The following is a 16,906-nucleotide window of genomic DNA, read 5'->3' as shown; positions in this document are numbered from 1 at the left end:
TTCCGATGCAAAAAGTGGCTGATGACCCCTCCCAGTCGATTATTTCCCGAGATATCGACGAGCGGAAATTTTAGCCGAAAACGTTTTTTCGGCATATCTCGTTAAATAATGGGGTAGGAAAGGTCGTCAGCCGCTTTTCGGATCGGAAAGCTACCACTTACGTCTAACCCCACCCACCACTTTCTTCTCCCATCATCTTCATTTTTTCAGAAAATGGAAAAAAATTGAAAATCATAAAAATCAAATAAACGAGAATGCATAATTACCCGAGAAATGAATATTTCCAACCCCCAGTGTTCTCTCGTCCCTCCCCCCTCCCCCTCGAGACAAAGGATTCAACTGAGAATGTTTGAATAAAACGTCGGGAAAATTTGCTGAGAATTTTCCTCCGGACACAGGAATGTACTTAAAGACGAACAGCGAGTTGTTGAAATGTGAGATAAAAGATGGAATAAAAGGAGGTGCACATCAGGGCTAGAGGTGGGAAAAGGGATGAAAATAAGAAGTGCCGGAGTGAAGAGCTTTCTCCCGATCCCCTGTTTTTCACCAAGTAGAATACCCTGTTACTTAAATATTTAACTAGGGGTGGCTCTTACTATCCCGAATCAACATCTCCCCTTCTTTAACATCCCTTTGTTCGATCAAGTGCACAATCGTCATGAAAAATTTAGCGTTTTTCTAAATCCGGAAAAATTCGCTAATATTTGGGAAAACTAATTTCGGCTAAAAATGGTTTTTCAGTTATTTTTTCATGACCTTTTGTTTCCCGTGATGAAAAAAATTGGAAAAATGCATGAATAAAAAAATGGGAGTGAGACTGCTCTTTCAACCCCTCGACGTGTCGAGATCCCGAATGTTTGTTTCATTTTTTTTCGATTTTATTTTAATCCCCTCGTATGCCACCCTCGGGTGTGAATAACAATTATGTAATAATTTAACACAGTCCTTCACCCCTCTATTCATATCCACCCCCTTTGTCCACCCGACGAGACAGCGTCCATTCCACGGTAGCGATAATTCCATTTGAATTTTCACGTGAAAATAAAAAAAAAACATTTCCATATGTACGTGAAAATTGAAATTTTGGAGATGAATAAAAAATAAAATGGTGAAGTGAATTAATTAATTCTGTGGTTGGGATGAATGTTGACGTCTGCAAAAATAAAATAATGACAATAATTTTGACACTTTTTCGATTTTCTTCTCGTCGAAAAATCAAGGTCATGAAATAACAAAATGGTGGGTGAGATTGAACAGAAGTGATACCTTTCCGATCCAAAAAGAGGCTGATGACCTCTTTTGCCCCATTATTTACTGAGATTATCCGAAAAAACGTTTTCGGCAAAATTTTTCCTTCGCCAATATCTCGGAAAGTATTGGGGCAAAATGGATAGTCATATTGAGTTTTTCATCGGAAATTTTACCGAGTTTTCGATGGACCCAATGAGAATGCTCCATCTCTCGGATGATCTCCGTTTTCCTTTTTTTTCGATAAAATAACGCATTTAAATTTGTTTACTCCATAAGAATCGTTAATAATCGTCTCTAAACTATGCAAATAATGCGACTGAAATTATCACAGTAGCTAGCAGACAATATGGCACGCGTCGATGACCCGTAGCTATCAGAGACGTCTCAGTCCCATCTCTTCTTGGACTCTGTTATCATCACAAACCTCTCCCCTTTGTTTATTTTTTTTCTCTCTCCCGGTTCCGAGAAAGTAGGGAGCCCGCGTCATCAATTCCGCGAATTCAGTTCGCTAATTCCCATAGAATTAAATGAGAGGAGAATAAACCACAGAAGTTCCGAGAAATGAACAACACATTCCCAATGAAAAAAAAAATTCCCCTCCCAAAATCATCGACAAAAAAATTGACTATTCATGTTTATATTTTTTTTTACTTTTCCATCAGACATTCAATAAAATCACATCCACTGAAATAGAAAATGCCTTTTTTCATCCTTTTATTTTTTTACCGAGCATAAAACGAACAATATTTTTTGCCAACCGAGTCCAATTTCACCGGATAACTGCCCCCGATTTACCCCCCATCTCTCCCCCACCTCCTGAGAGTGGTATATTCTCAGCATTGGGGGTTGGGATTTACATATTTCGGCGTGCGTTTGACCGGTAATAATGTTTCACCCTCATGTTTCCAACGAATAGCTCCATAAAGGCATTCGTTGCTAGTTGAAATCGAGTTGCGTTATTACTGGGGAGTTTTGAAAAATCAACTATTATGGAGGTAAATAAAATACAATGAGTGAGACACTTATCACGGGATACGAGGGTGACTGTAACAGGCTCAGCCGATTGATCACAATGTTTCATTCCCCCCATTTTTTCGTCTAGAACGGAAAATTTCAATTTTCCTCATTGTAGAGTTATAAAAAATTAGATGAGAAAAACCGTTTTAAGACATTAATTTCGGAAAAATTGTGGTTTGGACGGGTGGATTGAATAGAATTCACACCTTTCCGATTCAAAAAGAGGCTGATGACCTCTCGGAACCGATTATTTTCCGAGATATCGGCAGGCGAAGAAATTTAGCCGAAAACGTTTTTTCAGCATATCTCCGTAAATAATGAGGTAGAAGAGGTCGTCAGCCTCTTTTTGGATCGTAAATGTATCACGTCTACTCAACCCATCCCTTCAAAAAACCAATTTTCTCAAATTTTTCTTTTTCCGTACAAAAAAATCCGAGTATTATTTCATTTAGTGAGGGTGAGTCCCCATGGGAGTGGCAAAAAGACACTCCCGCCTGGCTTTTCTTTCACAACCAGTGACTCCCTGACTGACAACCAATTATGCGAGACCGGTCGATAAAGAAGAACAACTACTAGTCGACCAAAAGACTCGGCATTTTTTCGTTAATCTCTTACAACCGAACAAATCCCCAGGGTTTTATCCCCTGTAAGTGACTCGTACGTAGACAGGAAAAGAATTTAAAAAAAAATCCATTTCCTTCGTATCTCAATATAAGTTACGGGGCAGAAAGGGTCATTCTGCAAGAAACATCATTTATTTAAATGTACAATTTCTAATTGTTTATCGAAATTTCCCAACGGCCTGTTTAAAAACGATATATCGAGTCCTCTTCCAATTGTAAAAACCCAATGTTTATTCTCCATTGTATTCAAATGACTGCAAACGGTTTTCTACATATCTGATTTACTACACATACGATTTGGTCATAGCCACGTGCATTAAAATCAGAGTTGAAAGGGTATTTATATTTCCTGGTTTAACACAGCATTTTTATCTCAACTACCGTATGAAATTTAGCCTTTTTCATTTATTTTCTATGTCGTTTTAATGTCACAACCCTAGTGATATTAATTGTTTCAAATTTTGCCGACTGTTGAGACACGTGTGGTTACTATTTAGAATATATATGTATAACGAGGAATTTGTGGGCGTGCACAAAGGCACCGGCGTTGTTCTCTAAACGGTTGTCTTTCCATAAATAGGCGAAATCTTTTTCCTTTTATTATATATGAGAAAAGGGGAGAGATTCAACTTTTGAAAATGGTGGGAGGAGGGTAGGCTTGGATTGGAGTGGAACCTATCCGATCCAGAAAGAGGCTGGTGAACTCTATTGAAAAATTGAATTGAAAAAAATTGAATTTTCCTAAAAATTAAAAATATATTTTTGAAAAATTGTAGTTTCGAGGGGTGGGTTGGAAAGAAGTGAAACCTTTCCGATCCAAAAAGAGGCTGGTGACCTCTTTTGCCCCAGTATTCATGGAGATACAGCGGAAAATCGGTATGAACCAAAAGTGTAAAATTTTTAAATATCTCCGTGAATAATGGATCCAAAGGGGTCGTCAGCCTCTTTCTGGATTGGATTTTTCCACAGCAAGCCCATAACAATTATTTCATCCGCCATCTTGAATCCTCGATTTTCCCCAAAAATGGAAATATTACAATACTGGTGAGAAAAAAAAATGTTTTTTAGGTCTGTATGCCGCGCGCCATTTCATACCAAGCGGCCGAAAAGTTCCACTTTTTTTCACGCAGTCCCATAACATCGATTTTGCATAATTGATTTATTGGGGATTGGAGCGAGATCAAAAATGCAGACACATCTTAAAAAGTACTCTTTTCACCTGTGCAAAAGGCAGTACCTCATTGTGTCGCTACGAAACAGCCGTTTTGTCGTATGTCAAGCGGCCGAAAAACTCCATTTTTCTCGCGCAGTCCTATAAACCCTCTTTTTCACTCCACCCATTTCCATAATATTTTGTTTTACTTTTATTCAACGAAATAAACCTTCATGAACGTTACGAAACCCATGTTATACCTCAACCCACGGATCGTGATTGTGGGTCCCCCGAAAAACCCGGGGACCTGTAGCGCTCATGTTGGAGTAGCGCGTGCGCCTGTGTCCGTGCGCCGAGCAGCTGTCTGCCAGGTGCTCGCCCGACCGACCGATCTTCTCTCTCTTTCTCCCATCACTCTTCATATGAGTAAAAACTCCAGGGTGCTCAACCTTTTGCCCACGGTACCCCTCGTACGCTCAAATATTTCCCAATCGCCCCCTCGTTTTACCTGCAACCCTAGAGTCTACATGCCAAGGGTGAAAAAAAAGAGGGACCGAGGGGGAGGGACCTGTCTGTGGGCCCATTGTTAACACAACATCACTGAAAAACCCGAAGTAAAGATCCATCGCCCCCTGAAATCAATTCTCACGGAGTGAGAAGAGACGAAAAAAAAAATATATTAAAATCTTTTGACCGATTTTTTGCTGATTCTTTAATGAGGGGGGGGGGGAGGGTATTTGGCGGTTGAAAAGATATTGAACATTATTTTTTAATCAAATTTTGAAAGAAAATGGAAAATCGATTTTATGACGCGAGTACAAAAAAATACATTTTATGGCACCAGGCGGATAATGCGATATTCGACCTGAATGAAGTCAGGTAGAAGGAAATTCAAACTAAGAGTTAACAGGAAATAATTTGCGGGACGAAAGAATAGTTTTTAACGCGAGTTATGACAATTTGACCCCCATACTTATTATAAGCGGCGTTTTTATGTGACTAGGCCCGAAAAACTGCATTTTTAACCTCACTTCAATCAGCTAAAACGCATTTTTTGCGCCTAATCATACAATTCCGTGGAAAAATGATGAATGTGAATGGCTGAAATTACAAAAACTACTTTTCATCACTAGACCCGATAAACAGCGATTTTAATCTCGCTTCACTCGGTTAAATTGCGGTTTTCGGGCCCAATGACAAAAAATATTGTTCGACACACGGCCGTGACGAACTTTTCTACCTCATATGATGACAGAACTCGCCGTCGGCTTGTCCTGTAACCTCATATTCGCCAGAAAAGTTCCTCACGTCCTTGAGTCGACATGTACTATTATCGCATTGCGTGCGAAAAAGTAGAGCTTTTCGGCCGCACGGCATGCAGACACGCAGTGTCGGCTCTCACGCCAACTTCACACGAGTTAAATGTACTATTTAACATGTGTAAGGATAATCAGATACCATTACTTAATATAAAATACGTTTTTATGTTACTAGGCCGTAAAACCTGAATTTTTAACCTCACTTCAATCAGCTAGAACGCGATTTTTGTGCCTAATAACCCAATTCCGTAGAAAAATCATGTATATGATGAGATGGAATCGCAAAATAGACTTCATGGGACGGCGTGTGAAAAAGTGGAGCTTCTCGGCCGCATGGTAGACATAAAAAGTCATCCTTTTTTCAATAAAATACAACAAAAAAATATTTTTCAACTTTTTCAATTACAGTTGAACAATATTTCCAGTAATTAATTTTTTCGGAAACTCTATCTCTGTCTTCTTCATTTGCATTTTGTCCGGTCCTTCCTCCGTAAATTCATAACAGGTAGCGAACAGTGACCTGGAGGTACCCGAATTTTTCACTTCCACACACCGAACCCAGGATTAGTGGTGGATTTTAAAACCAGTAGAGGGGATACGACTGGTTTATTCTGGGGGCAACCTACTACACACCAACTAAACCAGCTAATCTTATTGTTTTACGCACGTAACAGCAATAACGTGGGATTTTTATCCTCCGTGTGTTTTAAGAATAAAATTGAACAAACAATTGATAAAATTGTCGATTCAAAAATTTCAAAGAAATAAAGAGTTCTTCCATCATTCACAAATAAACAATAAGTCTCTTAATGAACAATGGGAAAAAAACACGTGCAGTATTTGGAGAATATCTCAAGATCCATCAGACTTATCGAAGAATGTATTCAGACCTTTTTTGTAGAGAATTAAGTTTTCCACAAATAATGTCTTTTGAATTTTCTTCCTAAATCTAACCCTGTCGTTCTCCCGAAAGCTATTAGATAAAAAAAAATATAATAATTTGAACTAATGACAGAATGTAGCCTCTTTTGGGATTGGAAATTTTCCTCCACCACCTCAAACTCACTGGAAGAAAAAATCGAGCAATTGGTGAAATAAATGTCGCCGGGATACAGCGCAAGGATGCCATAAGTGCAATATAAGATAGAAACACCGCAGCTGGAGATAAATGCTTTCTTGGATTGTGGTCGTCCTGTATATTCTCTCTCTCCCTCTGTACCTTCTCCACGCCTTCTATTTTTTTTTATTTTTCTCTTTCTTTTACATCCGTAATTTTCCTTTCCAGTGGGTTCTGACTATTTTCCACGGGATATAGAGAGGGCCTGGATGGTTAAACCGACGAGTGGAGAGAAAAGTAGTGGAAAAAAAAATATATTAAAGGAGTTGTAAGAGGAGAGTAAAGCCCTCCCGACACTCAGGAAATGACCCGGGTGATGGTGTAGTCGACGTTTTGCCGTGGTCTCAACTACTGGTACTCGACTTGCGAGTAACATGGGTACACGTTGAATCTGAATTTCTGGGTTAGGAAAATCTACAGCATGTTAAATTTTACCCACAATAAAAATATCAAAATGGCAAAAAAAAACAAGTGGAAAAGTGCTCTTGTATTGCACATATAGTTATTTTTGCTAATAAATTAGCAATATGCTTCCGAGTGGTTATTTTGCACATCGTTTCCTTCTATCATGTATAATTCATTGTTTATTTCATTTTAATAAATTCAATGATTTCTTTTCAACTAATTTTGTCAGATTTTCAACTTAGTTGAATGTTATCATCATCATTATTCTTATTATCCCTTTCTTCTACACCATCGTCTTTTTTACAGTTCTATCTCTCCCCTTAGCTCTTCGATAAAATGTTAATAGAAAAATTTTATTTACACATACTTGAATGAATTTGAAACATCACATTTGAAGAAACCATTAGAAAGCTCACTTTCAGGGAAATTCATGAAAAATTCTAAATTTTCAACAATCATCATAAAAACCAAATCAACTAATATAGCTGTCGTAATCATCTTTTAACTTCGACTGAATGGCATTAAAACAAACATTTTAAGCTATGATTGAATTCATTTGAAGCATGATATTCAAAGATATCCCCGGAATTCTGATTTTCAAAAAATTCAAAATTTTTGCAAATTTTCAAATAAATCGAAATAACGGTTATTCCTATCGCCTTCACCTTCGAACTCGATCAAAAGGACATCCAAACAAATTTTTTAAGCCATCATTCAATCAATCCAGAAAATTTTTTTAGTTATCGTGGGACAACTGATTTTCAAAAAAATTCGAAAATTCAAAAAACTAAACGATGAACCAAATTTTAATTAATGGCAATCGACAGGGCTCAACAATACCTACATTTGGAAAAAAAAGATTCAATTCCATCCATTAGCGAACAACTGAAGAAAAACTTTGTTACATACGTACGGACGTGGATATAACACAAAAAATCCAAAACTTAAAGCTTCCATTCGGAAGCAATATATTACATACATATATGGGTGGATTGGACCTAAATTTTTAGATTAAAAAATCTATGGGAAGTGACATTAAGGAAATAAAGTATTCTATTCTATGGAATGTCAAATTTTTCCAAAAACTTATATACCAAAATGCAAAAAAAAATTATTTTTCCTCTTTATTCCATGAAGAACACACTGAGAGAAAAAATTTCTAATATCTGAAACATATTATCTTGACACAAGTGATTTTTCTTCAATTCTTCAACTCTCCCAGGCATCTCAACTCACGTGACCCGAGAAAGGTCTTATGTTTTAAAATACTCTTGTACTCAAGTATGATTTTGTCGCAAATGAACTCACTCAAATCGCGTAGAAGAATCGTCAATCTTCAAGTATTTATTGTTTTCATAATTTTTTTTATTATGCAGTTCATGATATTCATGATATAATGCGCAACGATAGTGATAAAGGGAAATTCATTTTAGTTCCGTGAACCGCAAACATTGTGCGATTTAAGCAATTGAAAATAATTTACTTCTCTCAAATAAATATGGTCTACGTATTAGAAAATTTTTCTTTGGGTGCAGGAAACTTATCAACATTTCATTTGCAGAAAAATAAAATGGTGCCTGTGGTGGGGGGGGACATAGGCATCACAACTCAACTGATGGAACTATAGCGAGGGTATTTATAGTAAAAGTCAATAAATTGGCACTAGAGTTTCGATTCTGGTGCGCCTTGGCTATAACCCTTGAAAACTCCATCCATCATTTGACTATTTCAAAAGGAAAAAATAATTGGGACCATTTGAATTCCGAATAAACCGAAAAGTTCGACCCAAGTGTCTTGGGAATTAATCGACACATTTGAAATATGTCCGAGACAAAATTTCAGGGTCTGAAATGTGAAGGAAATAACAAATCTTAATCAGTGGAACCGAGGTATTGATGGGGGTTGGGTCTTTGGGACCAGGCAAACACCGTATGGCCTCTGGCGGCATCTTTTTCCGGCTGCCGACGCCGACGCAACACTCGACACTCAAAATTATATTTCAGAAAAATTCTACAGCTGGACTAAAGCCTGGGAAAGTGGAATTTTTCCCGTTAAACCTCGAAAAATCAGTCTCAAAACGGAGAAATCCGAAAAATTGAATAATTAAAAAATAAGAAAAAATGAAAAATTATTGTCTTTGAATAGCCAGAGAAATTTCCGCTTCCAAACCCTGGTCATAACCCCATTTCGCCCCATTAGTCTCATGAAAGATTAAAAAAGAAAAGTTGTAAACAATAATTTTCAATTTAACTATCTCAGGACCTAATTAATGTAATTACATCGTCATAATGAGTTTTCAGCCTCAAATTTTCCTGGCTACCCACAAAAAAACGCTCATTGTCCCTAAACCACTTATCAATTTTCAAAATTTTCAAACAACCAATTTTTGCTCCATTGATCCCAAAACTTGACTACAAAAATTATTCGAGACTCACCACCGGTCTCTCCAAGGTTAAATACTGTTTATCACTCACCTAAAACAGAAAAAAAAATGAATTACCATAAGAATATTGTAATTTCATCGCAAAATGCGATTTGTAACGCACGAATGAGCTGAAGAAATCAATTCAATCCGAGAAAAAACGTTGGTATTAGTGATGAGAACAATGATAATGACATTAATGCATTGTTAACAATGCTAGTAGCGGTGGACACTGGCAGAATGGGTGGGTGGAGGTGGGGAGGGAGGTGGTTGACGCCCACTTGGTCATTAGGCACAGGACATACATCATGTTACCCCTGGCATCCCGACACCTCGTTCTGTCAGACGCACATTCACCGATAGATACAGTGACAAACTGGGACACAATTGCAAAGATATAAATGCTAATGTATAAATTCGCGTATATAAAAAATTATCTAGTCGTTGAATGGTAGAATCATCACTCTACCAGTATCCACGTGTACCATAACAATTCTACTGAATGTCGAAACTACAAAAAAACGATGCAACACGTAGAAATAAAAATAACAAGTCTACTATTGATTATGTCTACCTTCAATTTATTAGCTATCAAAAGTCTACCGAAGAATTGACGTGATTAGTACACTGATAGAACGGATTAGTTATTGTTAACGAATGGATTTTGGTTGGAGGTTAGGGTCTATTCGGTCCCACCAAATGTTCATTCGTTAATAGTTAACGAATGTATATTTGAGGAGCCTTGTTTGACTTGACTTTCGCCATTCAAGTGAACCATTCGTTAACTATTAACGAATATTCATTTGGTCATATTCAACTCTATCATTCGTTAATAGTTAACGAATCTCGTTTGGAATAAATGAATCATTCTATCAGTGTAGCTTTCACGGCGGGTAGAGCCGGTAGAGTCATCAGCTCTGCCGGCCGTCGACTCTACCAGTGATAACGATTCCTATTTTTCAGAGTAGACGGTCGGTAGGGCTGGTTGTCGTGGGCTCTTGGCGGCCAGTAAAGATGATGACTACCGGTAGATGCATCTACCCATGATGCACTCGACCGGTCATGAACTCTACAATTATACCGATTCGCCGATTTATTATGCCGATTTTTATTATTTCTATCTATCATTATTTCTCCGAAAAAATTGGCACAATTCGTAGATTTAATGACCGGTAGAGCGGGTAGATCAGTTCTATTGGCTGTCGACTCTACCAATTCGGTCCGTTTCAATTTTTCTTTAGAGTATTAGCTATTAGCTATTGGCCAGAATCATTTTTCTAGTCGCAGAAAATCTACCGGTGATTAGCTCAACCGAGCGTAAACTCTATCAATAATGCCAATTCCTTGCAAAGAAAAATTAGAATTGACATAATTGATAGAGTTGATCACCTGTAACTGCATATTTCGGTAGATTTCTCATGACAAAACCAATTTTTTTTTTAATTTTCATTTCGCCCATCCTGTTTTTTACACACGCAATCGGTAGATTTCCCGGTAGAGTTGTCAATCGGCAGTCAATTTTAGACCGAGTTGTTTTCATTTAATCATTATCCAACAGTATAATCCCGCGGGCAATTAAATTTTGATTGAAATCTCTAAAAGACAATGATTGAACATCATAACTCTATCCACTCCTCTAGAATGGCTGCATTGACGCTATTAGTGCCTTCACAGAGGGGTGAATACTCCGACTCTGTATTATGTATCACACATGTTGCGCCCCTCAATTTGACTGTATTTCCCAGCCAAATTGGTGGATAAACCCTCAACACATTCAACTCCGGCTATCCACCTATCCTTCTCTTGTTTCCCCCCAACCTTGTACAATTGTACTTGTGTGTCATTGTCCGTTATACCTCTAGTCCTACCTCTCTGTGCGTTACGTACAAGTGCGATCATACACGGTAGATATACAACGTTTGTGCTTGGCTACTGATGCTAATATTCCCTCTATATATATATATATATATATATATTACTGCTATGCACCAGTGATTATCAACCGAAATTTAGTCATTCATACTTAATTATTCGTTAGATATATTTTATATTTTTGATTGATAATGTCGTCTCAAGGTCTTGAGATACGGTCTTCAGACGAACAACATGGTGTTCTCAGAACGAACTTCTCAGGAGAGAACTTTGAGATAATTTTCTTATTTTTCTGGAGATGATGAAAATTATCTGGAGGTCTTAAAATTTATCTTGAGATTAAATTCAACATACTGGAAGTCATCTTGAGGTAGTAAAATCGTCTTGAGTTGAAATTTAAGATGAAAGGACTCCAGATATAATTGTGATAGTTTTCTAGGTGATGGAAATTATCTTATCTCAGTCTTGAGATTTATCTTCGATGAAAATGACTCAGATGATCGCACACAGTAATAACCAGATTTTAAAAATTATTAGGATTGATTGAGTAAGTAGTATGAAAAAGAATGAATAGATAATAGGTGATCGCGAAAAATTATCTCAAAATCATCTTGAAGACTAGCAAGACCTCCGCTTCCATAGGGACGTCCCTCGATGATTTAGTGCTCTCATTCTGTTGTTTTTGGAGCTTTATGATCTCTTTTTCAAGGGTTTGAAAGCAGTTCAATTTACTTGCGGTGGTCAGACGGGTTTTTGGGACCGGATACACAAAGGGAGAGGAGAGTAGGTAGACCGGAAGTGGCTACCCTTCGGAGAAACCAAATAAAGGAGAGAAAAATATTGAGGGGGAAAAAATACATATCCGAATGAAAATATCTCAATGATGCAATTGTCCACATCCCCTTAATTGTCATTAATACGAATGCATTTATAGTGGCATCGAACGAGCAGCTGATATTCAAGTCGATTAAACTCAACTCGTTCTCGTTTGCTGGGTACGTATAAGTTTTCCAATGTTATAGTGTAGGTTAATATGTGTTGAGGACGAGGCACTCATCTCTCCTCTCTCAGGGTCCCTCTGGTACAATGCCCGGTATAATTACGCACCCGATGCCGGCACAAACTTCAACAAAACGCTTGGGTTACCGTTAACGTTTAATAAGCCGAGGGGAGAAACATCGACGGGATCAATTTCAAAAAATTTAAAAGCCCTTTAAATATCTTTTTAACCACTGTCATAAAAAAATCGTGCAAATTGCCGCTCCCAATCTCCGGTCATAACCCCATTTTGCCCCAGTTGTTCCCTCAAAACCGCGAAAACAACGATTTTCTGCGAAAAATAAAATCTTAAATATATCGAGAACTATTTGACAGAAACACATCATCATGTTGTGTTTTCAGCCTCAAATTTCCCTGCCTATCCCTTGAAGGAAAAAAATTTTTTTTTTTTAAATATCAGCATGAAATTGCAAATCTACCCTGACAAGTCTACCGAAGGTGGAGTGATCTAAAAAGTGAATAAACCACTTAAAAATGTAGTTGACAAGTCTACCTATCATAATGGCTATCCCAAATTTTTTAGATATGACAAGTCTACCCACATACACATCTACCACCAGTCAACTCTACCTTCAACTCTACCAATTACATTCATCCTCCAAAAAAAAACCAATTCAACACAGGAATAAATGGTAGAATTAATGGAAAAAACAGAATGGGCATAATTGGTAGACTTGACGTCTCGTATACTTCATCTCTGGTAGATGAAACTATTTGACAGAACTACATCGCCATGTTGTGTGTTCAATCTCAAATAAAAATGAAATTAACAAGTCTACCGGTCATAATGAATATCACAAATTTCTTAGACATGACAAGTCTACCCACATGTACATCTACCATCAATCAACTCTACCTTCAGCTTTACCAATTACATCCATCCATCCATCCTCCGAAAAAACACTACAACAACATGCGAATAAATGTTAGACTTAATGGAGGAAAAAATAGTAACGGCATAATTGGTAGACTTGACGTCTCGTAGACTTCATCTCTGGTAGATGCAACTACAGATTGACTTGTTAACTCTCTGTCGTGGCGATAGCCTCAGCCTGGACTCATTATTTTCATTCTCACGTGGTATATCCCACTCCTGGATAGAATTGACAATCGGTAGACTTCCTATACACCAAGAAATCGGTAGATTTTCCGAACAAAAATTTATCAAACGCAGTTGAGAGCCTCTGGGAGTTCATAAGCCAGTGGAGGATCTCCCAAACGGGTGGACTGTACCGAAATAATGTACAGTACCGCTCAAAGGAGGGTAGAACGGCGTTCGGCAGAGTGAGATGGTAGACAAGGAGAGGGGTGGGGGAGTAAGAGGAGGAGGAGGAGGAGGTTGCAGAATAGGAGCTTCTCTCCCTCTTGCCAGCCCTTCTCCCCCTCAACACTGTACGGATAACAATGGCGTGCAAAGGAGATTAACAAACAGAATAAGCTAACGCATAATCGCATTATTTCTGGCTAAGCCGCATTTAAATTAGATAGAAATTCCATTTAACGAAACAATGCGGAATGGAAGGAGGTGTTGAGAGATCCAGTAGAAATCATAGAGTCAGTCGAGAGCACTTGAGGTTCATTTTTTTTTTCCCCCCAATGATTACAGCTCGTATAAACAATTTTTGTCATTAGTAGAGATGAGAAAATTGAGGGAAATACATGTTACATGTGCTACTGGGTCCATCACGTGATGATTAGCCATGTTATGACGTCACTGTAACGCACCTCGTGGCGTTCATTGAAAGAAAAAAAGTGAATTCGTGTTTTCGTATTCTCTCGCATTTGGGGGGGGAGAATTGAATTTGACATTCTGGGGTCGATAATGACCCCATCGTATAACCGAGAAAATTACTGCTTCCAAACCCTGATCATAAACCCTTTTCGCCCCAGTTGTTTTGGAAATATTTCCAAGCCAAGTTTTGACTCCGAAAAATTGATTTCAATGTATCTTGATAACAACTGGGGTAAAATGGGTCGTCATATTGTGTTATCTGCCTCAAATTTCCCTGGCTATCGATTGAGACGAGTCTCATCGACCAATCCTGACCTTCAACAATACCCAGATTTTCCAGGGGAGGGGGAAGAAGGGGGGGGGGAGAGGTGACGGAGGAATTTTGACGAAAATTTACCTGTGCACCACCGGCAATAGACTGATAAGCCGATTGAAATGCATTGCCAAGCTGCGTCATGCTTTCGTCCTCCATTTGAAACATAATGTCAGCACCGGGAGATCCATTGTTGTTATTACCCATTAATTTCTCTGGATTACCAGCCTCCCTCAGAATAGTATTGGACTGCATTTTATATTATAATCCACAGGTAAAAATCGCACGGCCAACGAATATTTTTTTCCCACAAATAAATCTCGAGTTTATATATTTCCAGTATCAAATCACAGAACTTAACCTCAAACACTTGGTTCTCCTCATTTTATCACAGAAAAACGAACGAACAATTGATCACTTTTCCCCCCCAGCGCGGGGAAAAGAAAAACAAAAAAAAAAAGAAAATCCAAACAAAGTGTAAACAATAAATATTTTTCTCTATTTGTATTTCCGCCCCAGTCGGCAATGGAGATCGCAATTAATTATCATAACTGCGTATTTTCCATCTCCATTTTCCTCACATATTCCGTATCCCGTGTCATTAACAGTAAATAAATCTCGGATAAGAGAAAATTATGAAAACGACACAAAAAAAACCGTATTTCCTCGCAATTTCCCCTTAGTCTGTCGCATTCACCCAGCACAACAAACAGTTTTTCCTCAATTTTCCTTCAATTCTTCTTATTTTCTTCCACTGGGCACCTATCAGAAAACAAGCACGAGGCTGAAACGTCGGACACACATGGCGCTGACTAGCCGCGTCGTGTAGCGCCAGGAAAGAAAATAAAAACAGTTTTTCCGATTTTCCTCAATTTTTCCACGAGCTTTTCCTCCTCTGTTTACAGTCAACACTTTCTAAATATCAATCACTAGCACATGTATCCCGAGTTTCGGTAGTTTGCCCCCCCCCCAATCCGGGAAAAATCACTGACTTAACCTAGAAAATCGGCTCCGCACTCCGGAAAAATCAATTTTCCAAACTTTAAAACTTTGAATTTTCACTTTTCACGAGGTATTTTTCGCCGGTTTCAACCACTTTTTCATCAACTCTGGACGATTCATTCAATGCTAATTTGTTGCGACACAGTGGGAGGAAAATTCGGAGCCGAAGAAAACTCAAAACAACTGTGTTTCTTCATCGGAAAATTAAAAAAAAGGCGACAGTTGACAGGAATATACCCAGTCCAGACGAGGTACGCAGAGCGACTGACGCTGAACGAGGGGAGGACGAGTGTTAATCCCCCACTCTTGCCGGCAACCAATCGACGTACAGTATTTCCCCTGCGTCGGTGGAAGGGGCGGGGGGAGGGGGGCTGACGAGCAAACCCGAGTGGATACGATGCTCTTTGTCTCGTGTATTTCCGTGGAGTCTCCCTCCCTTTTATTTTTTTTTGCTCTTTATTACGCTCAGCGCCATCTCCACACATTCACTTCTGTCTCTCTTTGGGCTCTCTCTCGATTTTACTGACGACTTTAGAAGGTTGAGGGGGTGAATGGGGGGCGGCGGAGGGGGGGGGGGGGCAACCCCGAGTGGAGTTGGGAAACATCGGAAATTGGGTGAGGGGAAGAAAGGAAATTGAGGGTTAGAAAATTTTACGGAGGATTTTGAACAATTTGAGAGAAATTTGGAGATTGCAGATAATTTTGGAAGAATTTCGAAGAATTTTTGAGAGAATTCTAATTGAGGATATTTAAGTAGCATTTAGAGTTTGGTGCAGATCAGAATATAGATTCAGCCCTTTTTAAAATTTGAAAAATTTGAAAAAAAAAAGCGTTATAAAATTGCATTTTGTATAGAATTATTATTTTTTTGAACATTCATTGTTCATGAATAAATAATTGAAATTGTTTAAACTTTCGGAAACGTTCTTCTTCTAGGGATGAAATGGATTGTTTATAAGTTATTTACAAAAAAATGGTGGTAATTTTAAGAAAGTGGAATTTTTCAATTATCCCATCAATGTTCCTCCAAAAGAAAACTTTCTGATTTTTTGTTTAACATTGTTAAAATGTTTTTGATTCAATATCGAGATTCAAATTCAGACCAGCAAAGTTTAAATAATAAAATCATTGTAAAATGACTGGAAACTTGGAATGATGAAAAGATTTTGGAAACATAAAAAGTACAAAATTCTGAAAAATATTATGAAATTTCGGAAAATGGGGGGAATTGTTTTCCACTTAATGAAATGAAACATTTGGAAGGAAAACTAATTTTCTTATAAAAATATAAGAAACGGAACGAACAAAACCCATCAAATTTCACAAATTTTTGATTTTTTTTTTTAAATCGGTAAAATTGTTGAAAAATTGCGGAAAATATGGGAAATTTTGGAAATGAAATTTAAAAAATTGTGGAAAATAATTCCATCTAGGAAAATTTTTGCGAAGAAAAAAAATGAAAACCCACGGAAAATCATGAATAATTTTCAGGGCATGAAACAACTCACACGATCTCTCCCTGTCCCCCAAATTTCCAAATAATTGAAAATCGCCTTTTGAGTTTAATTTTTGTTTTTCACGCACGTCGAAAAATACTGGGGCAAAATGGGTCTCCGAACAA

The 16,906-nt window shown here is 37.9% G+C and overlaps 1 protein-coding gene across 8 annotated transcripts in view; it reads right to left on the bottom strand.

Moving 5' to 3' along the window:
• The window catches only part of LOC107037107 (transcription factor 12), a 50,654-nt gene extending 35,124 nt beyond the window's left edge, over positions 1-15,530 (bottom strand). For all 8 annotated transcript variants that reach the window (XM_015255470.1, XM_015255471.1, XM_015255472.1 and 5 more), the window contains exon 1: positions 14,368-15,530. In XM_015255470.1, coding sequence (XP_015110956.1) covers positions 14,368-14,538 — 171 coding nt within the window. In that variant the 5' untranslated portion in view covers positions 14,539-15,530. The remainder of the gene's footprint in view (positions 1-14,367) is intronic.
• Between the last annotated feature and the right edge of the window lie 1,376 nt (positions 15,531-16,906).

This window comes from Diachasma alloeum, unplaced genomic scaffold, assembly GCF_001412515.2.
Source record: "Diachasma alloeum isolate Michigan unplaced genomic scaffold, Dall2.0 Dall_scaffold_00213, whole genome shotgun sequence".
Classification (NCBI taxonomy): Eukaryota; Metazoa; Arthropoda; class Insecta; order Hymenoptera; family Braconidae; genus Diachasma; species Diachasma alloeum.
Note: the sequence above shows the minus strand (reverse complement) of the source record. Positions and strands in the feature narration are given on the sequence as shown.